The sequence below is a fragment of the Elaeis guineensis genome, chromosome 14, assembly GCF_000442705.2.
Source record: "Elaeis guineensis isolate ETL-2024a chromosome 14, EG11, whole genome shotgun sequence".
NCBI classification, from domain to species: Eukaryota; Viridiplantae; Streptophyta; class Magnoliopsida; order Arecales; family Arecaceae; genus Elaeis; species Elaeis guineensis.
The window spans coordinates 67,772,828-67,789,599 of NC_026006.2; the positions used below are offsets into that span (position 1 = coordinate 67,772,828).

The 16,772-nt window shown below is 42.0% G+C and overlaps 1 protein-coding gene across 1 annotated transcript; it reads left to right on the forward strand.

Moving 5' to 3' along the window:
- Positions 1–8,932: 8,932 nt before the first annotated feature.
- On the forward strand, positions 8,933–10,992 carry LOC105056953 (dof zinc finger protein DOF3.6). The gene is given in 3 exon segments (XM_010939341.4): positions 8,933–9,379; positions 9,574–9,724; positions 9,727–10,992. Coding segments are annotated over 3 exon segments (1,044 nt in total). The 5' UTR covers positions 8,933–9,328; the 3' UTR covers positions 10,569–10,992.
- The last annotated feature ends 5,780 nt before the right edge of the window (positions 10,993–16,772 follow it).

The following is a 16,772-nucleotide window of genomic DNA, read 5'->3' on the forward strand; positions in this document are numbered from 1 at the left end:
TTTCACGATCTCCACCCAGAACAATAAACCTGAGGACTCCCTGTCGGCCGATAAATTAGGCCAAAGAGAGAATAAAAAAAGGATGAGCCGGTCGAACAGTTGACTTCCATCCCGATAACAGAAAATCTCGAGCAAACGATCCGAATTGGGTCACAATTATCCAACTCGGAGCGACAACAACTAATCAAATTGCTCAAAGCCAATGCCGATATCTTTGCTTGGTCGGCCATGGATATGCCCAGCATTCTTCCGAAAATAATGACTCATCGGCTTAACATCGGTCCGAACAGCAAGCCAGTGAGATAGAAAAAGTGATCCTTTGCCCCGGAAAGACAGAAAGCCATCGATGAAGAAGTTGACAAACTACTCACAGCGGACTTTATCAGAGAAGCCATATATCCAGACTGGCTCGCCAACGTAGTCATAGTAAAAAAAGCCAATAGAAAATGAAGGATTTGCATCGACTATATTGACCTGAATCGAGTCTGTCTAAAAGATAGCTTTCCATTGCCAAAGATCGACCAGCTGGTAGACGCAACATCAGATCATCGACTACTGAGCTTCATGGATGCTTTGCTGGATATAATCAAATCTGCATGGCACCAGAGGATGAGGAACACATGGCTTTCATGACCGACAAGGACTTATACTGCTACAAAGTAATGCTTTTCGATCTGAAAAATATCGGAGCCACCTATCAACGACTTGTCAATAAAATCTTCAAAGCACAGATCAACGAAACATGAAAGTATATGTGGATGACATGCTGGTGAAAAGCACCCAGACTTCGAACCATATTCGAGACTTGGAAGAAGTTTTCAACACGCTCCGACGACATCAAATGAGGTTAAATCCGACCAAATGTACGTTCAGAGTGACCTCGAGAAATTTTTTGGATTCTTGTTCTGCAATGGGGGATCGAAGCTAACTTCAAGAAAATAAAAGCTATCATCGATATGAAGCATCCAAACATGAAGAAAGAGGTACAACAACTGAATGGCAGAATCACCGCACTCAGTCGATTTATCTCTAGGTCAGCTGAGAGGTGTCTACCATTCTTCAAGACTTTAAGACAAACAAAAGACTTCTCCTGATCGGATGAATGCCATCTAGCTTTTGAGATTTGAAGAAGTACTTGACCTCCCACCTTTGCTCATAAAATCAAAGGTCGGAGAAACACTATATCTCTACTTGGCAATATCGACAGAGATGGTTAGTTCGATACTTGTTCGAGAAGGTGAAAATAAAAGTCATCGACCCGTCTACTACACTAGCAAAGTACTCCATAACGTCGAAGTCCGATATTCAAGAGTGGAGAAAATGATCTACGTTCTAATCATATCGGCGCAACGGCTTCGCCCTTACTTCCAGGCACACTCCAATATGGTTCTTACCGATCAACCATTAAAAATGATTCTGCATCATCTTGATACATCGGGATGAATGACAAAGTGGACGGTAAAGCTAGGTGAATTCAACATACAATACCGATCATGGCCGTCCATGAAGGCACAAGTTCTAGCTGACTTCATTGCAGAATGCACAATAGCCGACAACAAGTCGGAAGATGCAACTACGAAGGAGGCCATAACCTTCGAGCCCGATCTAAGGTCGACCTAGGTGCTGTATATCGATGGGGCATCGAATGCTCAAGGCAGTGGAGCTGGCCTCATTCTCACCAACTCAAAAGGGGCAGTCACCGAGTACGCCCTTCGGTTCGACTTCAAAGCTTCAAATAATCAAGCCGAATACGAAGCTCTCTTAATCGATTTGAAAATGGCTAAGGAGCTCGAGATTGACAGTCTGAAGGTCTTCACCGACTCTCTATTGATCGTGGGATAAGTCAAAAGTGAATTCAAAGCTTGAGATCCGATCATGGCAGTATACCTTTGAAAGGTGAAAGACCTCGTGATGAATTTAAGACACTTTGAGATCTTCCATATACCCAGGACTGACAATGCTCGAGCCGACGTCCTTTCCAGACTAGCAACAACTGCTTACAATTCGTTGGATCGAACATTCGTGGAGTGTCTTGAGCAATCGAGCATCGATAAAAATGAAAAAATGTTACAGCTAACAGTTGAACCTAGTTGGATGGATCCGATCATCCGGTATCTGTTCGATGGAGTCCTCCCTGAAGATCCTGCGAAAGCAAAACGAATCTGATGGGCAGCTTCCCAGTATGTGATGATGGTGGTCGTCTCTACAAAAGGTCATTCTCCCTTCTCTTACTGAAGTGCCTAAGACCGATCGATGCCGACTATGCACTTAGGAAAGTACATGAAGGAATTTGTGGAAGCCACTTGGGGGGCAAGTCCCTAGCCTACAAGATTTTGCGACAAGGTTACTATTGGCCCATCATGAAAAAGGATGCGGCTGACTTGGTCTGGAGGTGCAAACCATGCCAGAAGTATGCCAACATACAGCATCAACCCCCCAGTCGGCTAACGTCCATTGTCGCACCTTGGTCTTTCGCTCAGTGAAAAATCGATATACTCGATCCCTTTCTCTCGACGTCTGGTCAAAGAAAGTTTATAATGGTCGCAATCGACTATTTCACCAAGTAGATGGAAGCCGAACCTCTGGCCCAAATCACCGAATGCAAAATGAAAGACTTCATCCAGAAATCCATCATCTACAGATTTGGATTGCCACATACTATCATCACCGACAACGGACGATAATTCGATAATCAGGACTTCAGAGAATTCTGTATGAAGTTTCATATTATACATAAACTTACATCAGTCGGGCATTCGCAGTCAAACGGAGAGGTTGAGGTGACCAACCGAACAATCTTGCATGGGTTAAAGACTCGACTGAATGAGGCTAAAGGTCTTTGGGTCGAAGAGCTATATTCAGTCTTATGGGCGTATCGAAGAACTCCCCGTATACCGACTGGAGAGTCTCCTTTCAACTTAACCTACGGGATGGAGGCGATGATCCCACTCGAGATCGGGTTACCATCGATAAGAGTTGAGCAATACAATGAATCAAACAACTCTGAATGTCGGAGAGCTGACTTAGATCTTCTACCAGAACTCCGACACAAAGCTCAACTTCGCATGGCCACATACTGACAGAAGATAGCTCGGTACTATAACACCAAAGTCAAGCCAAAAATTTTCCGACCAAGAGACTTAGTTCTGAGAAAAGCAGAAATTTCAAAACCTCTAGATCAAAGAAAGCTATCTCCGATTTGGGAAGGACCCTACAGGATATCAGAGACAAACAGATCGGGTGCCTATCGGCTCGAAACCTTGAAAGGTTTGGCTATTTTCCAAACATGAAACGTTGATAATCTAAAGTTATACTATCAGTAATCCCTGTACGCACTTGGAAACCAGACTTCTAATGAAATGTTGGTCCTCGTTGTGGAGGCTGGATCATCGATGTCATGGCTTGGGGTCTGACTTTCCAAAGAAGTCAGAAACCTTCAGCCTGACCACCGACTGCATTCTGACTCCCCGCAGAACCGACCTATCTACTTCAATGGGAGGCTAGCACCGGCCACACAGATTTCCTCTACAAAAGTCATGCCGCCCTCATAGTCAGCTTTCCGTTCAAATGGCTGGCTAATTTGCCGACTTGGTATCAACTAAGGAAGGCAAAATACCAAAATGATCAATGTCGGATTGAAATTATACCGACATGGCCACAGCCAGTTGAGAGATATTCGGCTTGCCACTGTTTATCAAATAATGCGACGTATAAACCCGATCAAGATCCGGATAATGGATATACGACTTACTATCATTATCCTAATTAAATACGTCGAAAACTATACGACTAGCAGACCTTACAATCTGTGGAATGGTCGGATTTATGATCTACATTCGAAGATTGTCCTACAAACAAACTTCGCAAACTCGATGATACAGAGGAGCATTTCAGAACAAAAATACTTTTTTCATTATCAAAAAGAAAAGATTACAAAATTGGACCGAAGTCCGATTACAACTTTCTTTACAAAAAAAAAAAAAACTGACTAATCTTCGTCGCCGCCTTTCGTTTCGCTGAAGAATCGATGGACCCACTTTGAATCAGCTTCTCCAACAAACTTTACCTTCCAGCTCAAAAACGGTATGAATCGGATCAAACTGCGAAAATGGTTGGCCGATCATATTGCCCGACCAACCATGCCAATAGCCTGATCTACTTCTACATGAAAAATACGATCAACGACCGCACCCTCCTTGCTGAAGCCCGACCGACAACCAGAGCTAGAGGCAGGCTTCAGATTTTCGTCCACCGATGAAAATGACTTTGATCATGCAGCTGAGATGGGGATGCGGAATACACGATAACGGATCATCGACCCCACCATCGGCACCAGGGGTGAAAAGCTGACGTCGGCTTGAAGCACGATTCTGCTTCTGAAACCGACTTACAATCGGACCACATAACAGAAAAACCTCCGGGTCCGACAGGGAGCCATCGATCGGAATCTCCAACCAACCACCCCCTGCAAGAACCTCACTCATCAAAACCATTTGGGGGGCTCTGAAAAATGACAAAAAATAATTTTTACTCGAGAGCGGCTCTCTGACAAAGCTCTCCCATCAGAAAGGATGAAATGTGGGATAAGTACCTGGCTGACAGCGGCCCCTTTATATAGGAATGCCCGACGGCCCAGATGAAAGTGGTCAGATCGACAACACGCTGGATGACGATACGTGGTAGCATCTGGACCCATCACTAGCCGACGGTTCGATGCACCTGGACCAGATCAAACCACGTTACCTCCATCCGCGTGAACAACTCCGACCCAATGGCACCTCGACACGTGGCGAAAATCTACATGCTAGAATTAAATCCCGTGACGCCGGTTCACATTTCTGATACAATGTTTGACACCAGATCTTTCTGCCGATACGACGGCTCAAAAGCGACAAAATGACTGTTCGACCGTACTCCAATGAAAGTGATGTCAGAGTCAGGATTCAACATTACAGACCAACTCCTTTCATCCAAGGCGATTAACCATGTGACGACGCATGCGATGATTCATCATTGGACTCGGAAGTGGGGGGGCAATTGTTGGAGTAAATCGATCGACCTCCATAAACCGATCGATCTCCGGCACACACCGACCGACGTCCGACTTTGACCCACCAAACGAACAGATAATTCTGGAAGCGACTACCAACTATATGTTGGCTGAGCAGGCCGACACTGCTTTCAACCGACCGATCGAACTCTCTTTACCGACTTGGTATCCGTAAGCAGCCGATGTTCGGACTCTACAGACAACAGACTACTTCGATCGTCGGTATTTTAGAGTTACTAACTGACAGCCAATCTCCGACGCACAATCGATCGATTTATTCAAATATATCATAACTGTCATGGACGGTTACTCTACAGATATTGCGGCGTAATCCATGGAGACTAATAATCCATTACGAGATTACCGTCCTGTGATTCTACGCCACAAATGCGGGATCATATCCGACGATTACGACGATCTACGCTATAAAAAAGGGGTAAGGCAATAGTTTCGGTAAGTTAATTTTTATACGCTGAGTTCTGTCTCCATTCTTAGACTACTATTGCCCAATCTCTTCTTCTAATTTAAATATCGAAAGATTTTCATCGAAGATAACTTTAATTAGTATGGATTTTATTTTATAGATGTTTATTTCTGTCGAACAAGCGATGAAGGGATTGGCAGCAATAAATTGTTATAGTATTATTAGATCATAATCGGATAATCACCGTCATTCAGTGATGTACATTATTATGCATGTGCACGATGAACGAGCAGACCTCAGCGATGTTACACCAGCTACTATAATAGTCTTAACCCTGTCATGAATTGAAAACAAAAAGGTTCAGAATACAGCTAGCTGCGGGGATGCGTGCACACGAGCACACGTAATAAAGTTGTAACATTTATTATAATGTTGTGATCATTCCAATTTGAAACGTTGGACCAAGAGACATGATTAAAGGATGCATTGCGATGGATGGATGGATCGAAGGGACTCTTTATGATGGTCCCGTCAATCAGAAGGTTCAGATGGCAGGGGTACAGGGTAAACTGGGATGGGCTCGCGCGGGACGGAGTTCTTTGCGCGATTGGTGAGGCCGGGCGTCAACGTGGTGGGGTTTGGACCGACCCATAATATTCGGGCTGGGCCCCACAAATCAGACGTTCGGCTGCAATTCCCCGACCAGGAGCATCTGATGAGTTGTCCTCATCCTCTCCCGCTATGTCCGTCGCGCTCTCTCTCTCTCTATCTTTCCCTCTCTCTCTCTCATATTGTTCGTAAGACTCTGGAGCTTTAACTTTTTATGCTTCTTGCCATCTTCGCTTCTCCAAGGAAAAATTTGGAAAGGGCTAATTTGGTTGGTCCTGAAAATTTTTAGGTTGATTCCCTCTTGGCTTTTTGGCCGCTAGGATTTTGCTATAAGATGAGAGCAATTGCCCTGGATCTATCTAGTGGAATATGAACCACAACTAGTATTGCAAGGGCGGTTGGTAGAAGTAAAATTTCTTCAATTTTTAAGGAGGGAGCACTCCAATTTCACTTAAAATATGGTGCAAGAAGTCATGCATGTGCTGCACATTACTAGTCTTCCTAGATTAGTCAAACGTGGGGACATCTCAACCTCAATCAAAATAATATGCTGGCAAACAACACCAAGGACCCATCTTTATTCAGTCAATATGGCCCAATACTGAAAAACTTGATGATCCAATTCAAGGATTGTTCTATTCAGATTGGATTGCTCAGATATCTGATTGGATTTCTCATATTAAATTAAATAATTCGATCAAAAACTGCACAATTCAACTTGATAACTAGCTAGACTGAGTTTTTTAAATAGATTGGTGATCCAACTCGAACATATTTTTAGAACTATGATATTAGAAATATGTCACCTATGTTATGCACAATTAAATTTATATAATTATTATTTAGTACTTTATTTTTTATAATTTTAAATTATTTATGTTCATTTGATATTATATTATATTATATTAACTTTTTTTTTTTTTAGTATCGACTTGTGATTTAACTCATCCAAGCTGTTGATCTACGTACTCAGATCGTTGAAAATCTGGGGAAATCTGGTTTCCATGTTTTTAAACTCTGGTATGGTCACAGTGATGGATTAATTACGAAATCAGTTGGAAATGGAGCAAATCAATCTCATTGCCAATAAAAAAAAAAAAAAAAAAAAAGCTGGAAGTGATCATGTGAAGATTTTTTTCCTCAATCATGGCATTTGTTAGTGTTGGTGAGGACTTTCAGTTTGAAGAATTATAGGCCCGTGAGAATGATTCACGGTTTATCTCTAGATTTAAGAATGTTTTTGAAAGCCTACACCCTCCACATAGAAATTATGGTATGAGTACACTGCCTATAACATCCCACCTTATTTATCAAGATATTCATAGAGTTCCTCGCCTGAGAAACTACTGCATGCATCCTAGTCTCCAAGAACTCGTGTGAATGACTTGAAGGTAGTGAAGATTCTGACAGCTTATTTGGAAATGTTCAACCACGACACAGGGCCTCTATTTAATGTTGGCTAATCAGTAGATGGGTACAAGAGGACGTGATGATGGCTAGAGTACATAGATTATGTTTTCAATAAGAAGGTTCTTTGTTGGTTAGTTTATTCGTTAATAACTGTTCAAAAAAAATGTTTACTAGTGTATATGCATATAAAGTCGTGCAAGTGAATGAGAGTTTGCTAATGCGTCTTGGTTATAGCGCAATGATAACAGGTAAGTCTATAACTATTATCCTAATCCTATATTGAACTAACGTTACATCATCAGCCTAGTTACAAGGTTTAGGCATGAAACATGATTAGTGTTTGGCATCAAACCAGTAAATTATCATGTGTGCACTATGATGTTCACTCAAGTTGCCAATTTGGATTTTTTAAATGCTTTGCGAAGGTATCTGGATTTTGCTGCCTCCTACTACTCTTGGTGGTAATAATTAATAAGCATCTGTGCTGTTTTTGCACGGTATCGAACTCTTTAGAAAAGAGAAATCTGCAATAAATTTAAAACTTTTATTGCTTAATATAATCTTCGAAGGCTATTGCCCCATTTTTCTCAGAATTTGGTGTTACAGACCTAAAATATGAACTTGATTAGTGTACCCCCTACAAATAAGTTTGTGCTGCTTCATCAATTATGAATTAAAAAATGGAGGTAGAGTTGAACCAAAGCACAAACTTTTTAATCTCCAAAAAGGACAAAAGAAAAGAAATTTAGCTTTAAACAAAATTATGAACACCTCGTAACATGCATATATTGAAGTATATAATGATATTAATTTTAGGGTTTCTTCTCAGAAAAAATAGTCTGAAGCATTGGATCTATGCTAGACATATGTAGCTCCTCTTCCTTACCTATTAACTTATATTTAGGAAAAATCCCTACAAACCTTCTCCCTTTTTTGCTTACTGTTCGCTTCTGAGTACCGCTTTTATTCACAAAATATTGGGTTAGATCAAGTGAGAACATGTTATGCTACACTTAGCTTAACATCACATTCATAGTTACAATTAGTTACAGTCATAAACCTTTATAATATCAATATTTTGCTGTGGAGGTTTCCATGTTCGTGACTTCAGCAAATAATTCACACAGAGCATGAGTAATGTAGAAATTCCTGTTGTGCATTGCTTTCCGAACATTTTCTTAGAGAATTATGTAGCATTTGGAGAAAGGAAAGGAATTAAAAAGTGCAAGCACACAAAAACATGGTAAGAGGGCTATAATCTTCATACATATCCTACATGCAAGCAAGGAGGGAGGAGAGAGAGTCGACGGCGACACTCCCACACCCCACCACCAAGCCCAACCTTTTTCCTTTCCATATGTTTGCTTACTGTTCCACCATGTTTTTAACTATTTCTCATCAATTAATAATAATATTATTAGGGCTTCCATGGACCCTCCTCCTTGAACCCCTTTCCTATCTCAACTTTCCATGCATGAAGTATCCACTCACCCCTCCCACTGCTCCACAGCAATTCATTTAGAAACTTAGTGCCTAAGGAAATTAATCTCTCTCTTTCCTCCCCCGCTTCCTCCCTCCCTCCCTCCCTCCCTCTCTCTCCTCGTATCAGCTCATTCAACCCAGCCTCAGAAAATGAAAATATAAAAGCCACCACAGAAGAAAGGAAATAAATTCCCTCCTTTTCCTTTCTTTCTCCTTCTCTCTCTCTCTGTCATTGCTTTCTTCTCTCTGCAACCCCTTGTGGATGTGATTCTCCACCATCTTATAAACCCCATCAACCTTTTGCCCAAAAAAAAAAAAGGAAGCAAAGCCAAAAATAAACCCTCCATCCAACCATGGTTTTTCCATCTGTTCCTGTCTACCTAGATCCGCCTAATTGGAACCAGGTGAGTCCCCTCCTCTCCTCTCTTCTTCCCTTCCTTCTTTTTTCCCCAAATTTTCTCTTATTCTGTAGCTTATTCATCAAAAAAGCATAATAAAAAGCCAGAAATATTCTCACGCTTTTCTCTTCTTGAATATACCGGTAACTATAATTTCCTTTATCTTGTGTTTTTTTTTTTTTTGTTATCGATTGATGTAGCAGCAAGCGTTTCATCAACCTGGGAGCAGCAGAGGTGGCGTCAGTGGCGAGGCTCCCCAGCTCCCCACGGGTGCGGTCGCACCGCGCCCGGAGGGCCCGATGGCAGGCTCGATCAGGCCTGGATCGATGGCGGAGCGTGCCCGCCTCGCCAAGATCCCCAGCCGGAGCCGGCGCTCAAGTGCCCTCGCTGTGACTCCACCAACACCAAGTTCTGCTACTTCAACAACTACTCCTTGTCGCAGCCCCGCCACTTCTGCAAGACGTGCCGCCGCTACTGGACGCGCGGTGGGGCGCTTCGCAACGTCCCAGTTGGTGGTGGCTGCCGCCGCAACAAGCGGACCAAGTCCGCCAACAGTAGCTCCTCCAAGTCTTCAGCCGCCACCACCACCGCAGACCGCCAGGCCTGCGCCTCCTCTTCGACCTCCTCCACTGCAACATCTGTCGGTATGGGCGGTGCAATCCCATCCAACCTCCCCATGCCGTCCCAGCTGCCGTTCATGCCTCCCTCGTTGCACCCACTGGCAGACTACAACCACCCCAACATCGGGTTGAGCTTTGCTGGGATCCAACCGGTTGATGCGGTGGACTATCAGGTGGGGATCAACAGCAGCTCGGGCGGTGGTGTTGGGTTGGAACAGTGGAGGCTTCCGCAGATCCAGCAGTTCCCTTTCTTGGGAGCGTTAGAACCCACGCTGCCGCCACCGGCACCAGTTCCTGGGCTTTTCCTTTTCGACGGAGAAGGTGGCGGGGTCGGCGCCGGACCGTTCGCCGGGTCGGTCCACATGAAGGCAACTGCCTCTGGGCTCATCACGCAGCTGGCTTCAGTGAAGATGGAAGACAACCAACAGGGGCTCGGTTTGCCGAGACAGTACTCAAGCGTTCCTCGAAACGATCAATATTGGGGCAGCAGTAGCGGTGGAGGCAGCAGCGGTGGCAGCGGCTGGGCACCAGACCTCTCGGGTTTCAACTCTTCGTCAGCTGGCAATCTCTTGTAGTTCTACGGTCTTCGTGGTAACCATACACTTCACTTGGAAGCTTAATTCTTTTTCTCAATGGCTTCACGGAAGGAACTGCATGCGCGCTTGACTAGAGAAAGGAAGAAGCAACGGTAGCTGATTACTACAAAACTTTCTGAACTTGCGACGGTTTCGAGAGGTCTAAAATGCTGGGTGACATCCGTTCAACAAGTTGTGAAGAACTGTAGAAACGGTAGGCAGCTCTTGTCTTTGATTTATTTTGGATTGGTGTTTTCCTGCGTCTTCCTTTTTTTTCCCCGTATATTATACTATGGTTCCAAAAATGTGGTGGACAAGTTCATGGAACTTGGTATCTCTGACATGCAGAGTTAGTTGTTGCAAATGAGCACGAGCACTGTACTTCAATTGTTCTGGAATAGCTAATTTCCTGTGAACTTCAGCACTCATTGTCTTGCCATGTGATGATCTCTGTCAACAATAGCAACCCATGAATAGTTTTACAAGCATATTTATGCAAATTATTCATTAGAATGCATACTTCTTTATCAGACGCAATTATATCTACGTACTGCGTGTATGAGGAGTAGGAGTTGGGTCTGCCCTGGTGTGCTCAAGTAGGCTTCAGCATTTCATATTGACTATTAAAGGAAAACACAGGTCCACATTTATAATGATTTCACAACTAAGACCTCATCTGGGAATAAATGTGATCTATGTTAGCATAGTTTGAATATTGATTGGCGTAGATTCTTTTTTGAGATGGTTCGGTATAGGAATATCCATGGTTTAGGCATTTCATGATCTTGCAATTTAAGTGTTATAAATAGCAGTCTCTCTCTCTCTCTCTCGCTTCCTATTCTTAACTTCCCTAGAGACTGGAAGCCGTAGCTACTCCCAACACTTTGATATCTCTAATTATGTAGAAAACTCTAATTTGAGATGATGCAAGCCGAAATACTTGTCACAGCTTTAAGATTGATACAACCAACTTTGAAGCTTTTTCTACACTGCACGCAGATTAAAGCTCTGTTGCAGTATTCTTTCTCATCCTTTTAAGACATTGCCCGGTCGCGCACTCATCTTTGACCAACATTCCTTTCATGTAACTTTGTATTCATTCATGCGCTATCTTGCATTGTGCATTTGTTATTTTAGAGATAAATTTCCTGCAAACTGAGTTTGTCTTTAACGATATTTTCTGATCATTTGGAGGCTGAAAATACCCTAGTCTCTAACCGGGGAGAAAAAAAAGCCTTAGTACTATATACAGGTCCCACCATTTAAATGTTATGTAATGTTATATTGAGTCATGGAGTCTGTCATTTTAATTCCACTTAGCATTTCGTAGGGCATGGTCTCATATATATAAATACATATATATAATGTAATACGTACATACATTTATATAATATATGTATATATATAGTATGTTTGAGTGTGGAGAGAGAGAAGGGGGGAAGAGAGAGATTATCATATATTTGGTCTAAAGTTTTGTCTAAAAGACTAGAATTAGCGCTAGGAGGAGAGTATATATATTACGGTGAGAGGGACTGCATCTGTTCTCTTTAATTTCCAATGGCTATTGGTGTTCATTGGCTACAAAACCTATATGCATGTGCATACATGGACATCCACACACACAAACAGGAGACAGAACGGCAACCACTTTATTTGAGCAGTATACAGTTGGATTTGATTTGGGTTCTGCCTCGAATCACTACTTTTCCTCTCTTTTTGCTCTTTAATCTGACCCATCATGTAGACTCTTGTTTAGCTACTCAACCCTAGCCTGCATCAAAGCCGCAAGTGAGAGAGAGATAGGGGGGTGACTGAAAAGAAGCCAAGATCTCACTAAAATCCATGCAGACCCAAGAATCCGTTAGAATGTTTAACCTAAGACCGATGCCAGTCGTAGAAGCATACCCTCACACGCACATGCACTGAAACAAAGAAAAGAAAAGAAAACAGTGAATACCAAAGAAGCAAAAGAATAGGGAAAGGAAGAGCAATGGTGAAATGCCTAAAGACTCCCTTCTTTGTTTTTATGGGTCCATGCCACAGGGAATCTGGTTCTCGTCTGCTTTCCCGACGACCAAGGCGGTCTCTTCCTTCCCCCCACCCTTAGTGAGAATAAAGGCAGACTGGCCATGTACAACTAAAAAGGAGGGAGGAGGGAGGAGAAGTGAGAGCAGTGGAAATGGAAACCCGAGGGACAATTGAGGAGAGAGAGAGAGAGAGAGAGAGAGAGAGTGAGGAAAATAAAGCAACGTAAAGGAAGTGGGTGTATGAGTGCTGCAATATCCAAGGAGAAGAGGCTCGGAATTTCAAGCTAAATGCCAAGATGCAACCCTTGTTTGGTCTGTGAGCATGGCCACATGGGGCTGTAGAGAGGGGATGATCTTGGTGGTGGATTTGTGGGGTTACACCAGAGAGAGAGAGAGAGAGAGAGAGAGGCTAATAGGCGTGAGAGGGGGTCGTCTTCTGTTCAGGGAGCAGCTTTAGCTTTATGAGTTGGCCCTCCCTTCCTTGTTGAAATAGGAAAGGAAAAAAGAGAGAGAGATGGAGAGTGGGGAAGAGATTCCCATGCTCTCTGCTTCACGTTGCCTCACATGAGCACTATCATGGTCGTAATCGTCTGTGATCTGTTCTGCATATAGATTCCAAGTATGTAATATACTATATATTATGCTGAACGAGGGAGATCTCCCTTTAGGATGGCGGTCTTTATTTTTCGTACATTAGTTGGACTGTTTTCTCTCATCTTCTTCATATATACATATGGGGTGTCGTGCCTCGTATGAGCGTAAGTAGTGAAATATAAAAAAGATGATGTTGAAAATGAAATGTGGCGCTGACAGTGTTCACGTATTTCTCTGAACGGAAGGAAAGTATATAGAAGAGAAGAAAGCAAGGGCGACAGGAATGGACAAAAACTGTTTCGTGGTGCGTCCTGTAGCTAGCTAGCATTGACCTAACCTTAATTAGGGCCACTCTTGTAGATTACGAAATAAACGGATGGTTGTCGAGGGGTCTTAATTACACTGTCGTTACTGCATCCGAGGAAGCCAGCAACCAGGTTCGGTGAAGCATCTATCATGGGTTCTCCCTTGCATTAAGTAGCAAATGGTGTCTACAATTATGTGCGGTTGTTGAACTCCCATATTTCTTTGACCAATGAATCGTTAAGATTGCATGTATATAGACGAGTGAGTACCTGCCTTACGGAGAGTAAAAGATAGGAAACGGAGAGAGAGAGAGAGAGAGAGAGAGAGAGAGCTTAATGTAACATGTAGGCATACATATTTAGGTGCATTTCTGAGCTAGTTTTCTTAACCACTAGATTTATTTGTCAAATCTGAATAACGATATACAGGCTCTGATATTCGCGTGGTAGTTCTCCTTAGCAGTTTAATGTAAATGCTCAAATTCAACATTTATATTTAATTCCTAAGGACGTCTATAACTAATTTATATATTAGAAGAGAGCTTGAGGACCTATTAAGTTCGATCAACAGACAAGATATGATTCCATAAACTTAAATGTATTATAACACAGCTTGAGATACATCAGCCAATTAATGAACTGACCTTTTATTAATTTACTATCCAGTATTTCTTTCTGTTGGCTTGTAATTGCCTCCCAACTCTTTGAAAAAATGATATTTTCGGAAGCTTTGATGAGAAGAATTCCCGTGCTATAATTACAAGGGCTACAAGGAATTATATAGAAGCATGTGCTTAGTTGACGGTAGTTGACTCTTACTGTGGTATGGATGTTCTATGAGACATTTCGTCCAACTGAAGAATCTTGTAACCTTTAATTGAATTGTTTCAGGGATTTGTCCGTGAATAAACAAATAAATAGTGTGGCATATACTGATAGCAATCTTAGATTATATTATTAAAATTTTTTACTCTTAGAGATTTGATTCGGTGAAGGATGTAAAAGGGTTGTCTTATTATTTAACTTTTGGGAACTAGTATTGTCCAAGGGGAGTCAATTCATCGTTTTTAGCATGGATTAGGCACCTTCTTTCTTTCATTAAATATGAATATTTTAAGTATAAGAGTATTAGGCTTGTTCATTTTCAGTGAGATCCTAAATCTTTGGATAATTGCATGTAATCTTTCAAATATCTCTTTAATGGTACGCTAGGTGTGGTACGGCGTGTGCTACGGCATCGCAAACTTGGATTGCAATTTAATACTATAGCCAACCACCCGAACTGTGAACTCTGAGCCGAACTTAGTTTATATAAAACTTGAACAAGTTTAATAAAAATGTTTCATTGGATTTTTTTCACAAAATTTATTTAAAAAAACTAACAAATCATAAAAACCCAAGCAACCAGTTTTACGAAGACATACTGAAATAAAGTGTTTTATGGGTATATATTCCAGACTTGGTTGTTTAGCTGTCAGTGTTTGCATGCGATCATTGATTAGAGCTCCAACTGTGCTCGAGGAGCCAAAAGATTGGGAAAGCAAATAGAGAAGGACTTAGACGTCAAGAACAATCAAAGCAAAATAGAATAAGGCAGGCAGTCCAAAACAGGAGCTTTGACGTCGCCACCGATTTGATGGTGGAATGTTGGAATGTTGGGGTTGCTTGGAAGGAGCCTTCACGTTGATAGGGACGGGGTTTGGGTGTTGAGGGTTTGTGGGATTGATGGAACGCGTGACCTTTTTTTCTTCTGTTTATTTGCATGGTAATCATCTAGGCCACAACTTTTGGAGAGTCGGAGGCAATCAAATTTTTTTAGGCATATATCCGATCATCTATTTTGAAATTAGTGGCTGCATGGCCTTTTTCTTTTGATCCATCCACGCTAAGTAGTTGATCTTTAAGGTAGAGTAGGGTTTTTCACAAATTCTATGGAAGTAGCGACCCATTAACTTGACCACAAAATTATGTTCTAAATTTGTTTTAGAGGTTTTGAAGAAATATCGAGTGCAATATAATTCTCCTAACGTACAAATTTTTTGTTGCAACAAAGTGAGAGATATAGGAGGTCCAGAGTCCTAACATGAACGCGGAAAGCCGATTGGCTAACATCGATAATTTTACGTCGATAATCTGAGTCCTAACATGTTGGCTCCTATATGTAACCCTTCATATATTTTGCAAATTTTCTTTTAAAATTCCATATAAGCAATCGTCTGACCTGGTCAAAGAGCATCAAGATTTCCAAGAAATCCTGGCCGCTTTTGAGTCAAAAAGAAGGAATGTAGAGAGAGAGTGTGTGTCCGCCATGGCATTGCATTCGTCCTGTAACTTCTTGCCGCTCAATACTTGATCCTTTTCTGCCCAAACCTTTTTTTTTCTTTTTTCGACTAAAACTATCCAAAAAGTTAAGTATCGTTTTTTTATGGCTTGGCTTGTCCTCTGCCCGTTTACTTTTTCCTGAGACAACCCTCATTTTTTCCATCTTTCAAATATATATATATATATATATATATATATATATATATATATTATATATATATATATATATATATATATATATATGCGCGCGTGATTGATTAAATAGAGCATTAATACAAATATGCTATGAATACTTAGGAGTTAGAAAGCAAATTATCTTGGGAGGATGCCAAAGATAAAAAGAGGCTAATGAAGAGTAATGCACCCGGCTTTTATTAATATAGATAAAAAAATTTAGAATTTTACTATGGTGCTTCAAAAGATATTTTGATCTTTTTATTTTTTATTTATTTTTGATTATCGGATTAAATATGGATGATTCAGATTTTAATACAGTGGAGTATTCATGTGTATAGCTGGTGCGGTAAATATTTCAAAATTAAAAATTATTTTATACTATAATTAAATTAATTTATTTTTCAAATATTTTTTTTTTCTTTAGGCTACTGGAGGGGGGTGAACATAGAGCACCGTGGGTGTCGGAGGTTGGAGGGTGGCGCGATGGCAAAAAAAGAGCAATGGGGGGGGGGGGGTTGGTGGGGGCACATAGCAACGGCGAACACTTGAGGGGGGTGGGGGGCTGCAGAATCGAGAGTGGAGGAGGCATGGGCTGTCGGGAGAGTTGGTGGCACAAAGGAGGTGCAAGCCGCGGGGGGCATGCGCAGAGGAGTGGAGGAGGCTGGGGGTTAGGGGGATGCAGAGTGACGGCGGATGCTGGATGGGAGGGGCACGGAACTGAGAGCAAAGGAGACATGGGCCGCTGAGGGTGGGGGTAGGGGGGCTTAGAATGGCGATGG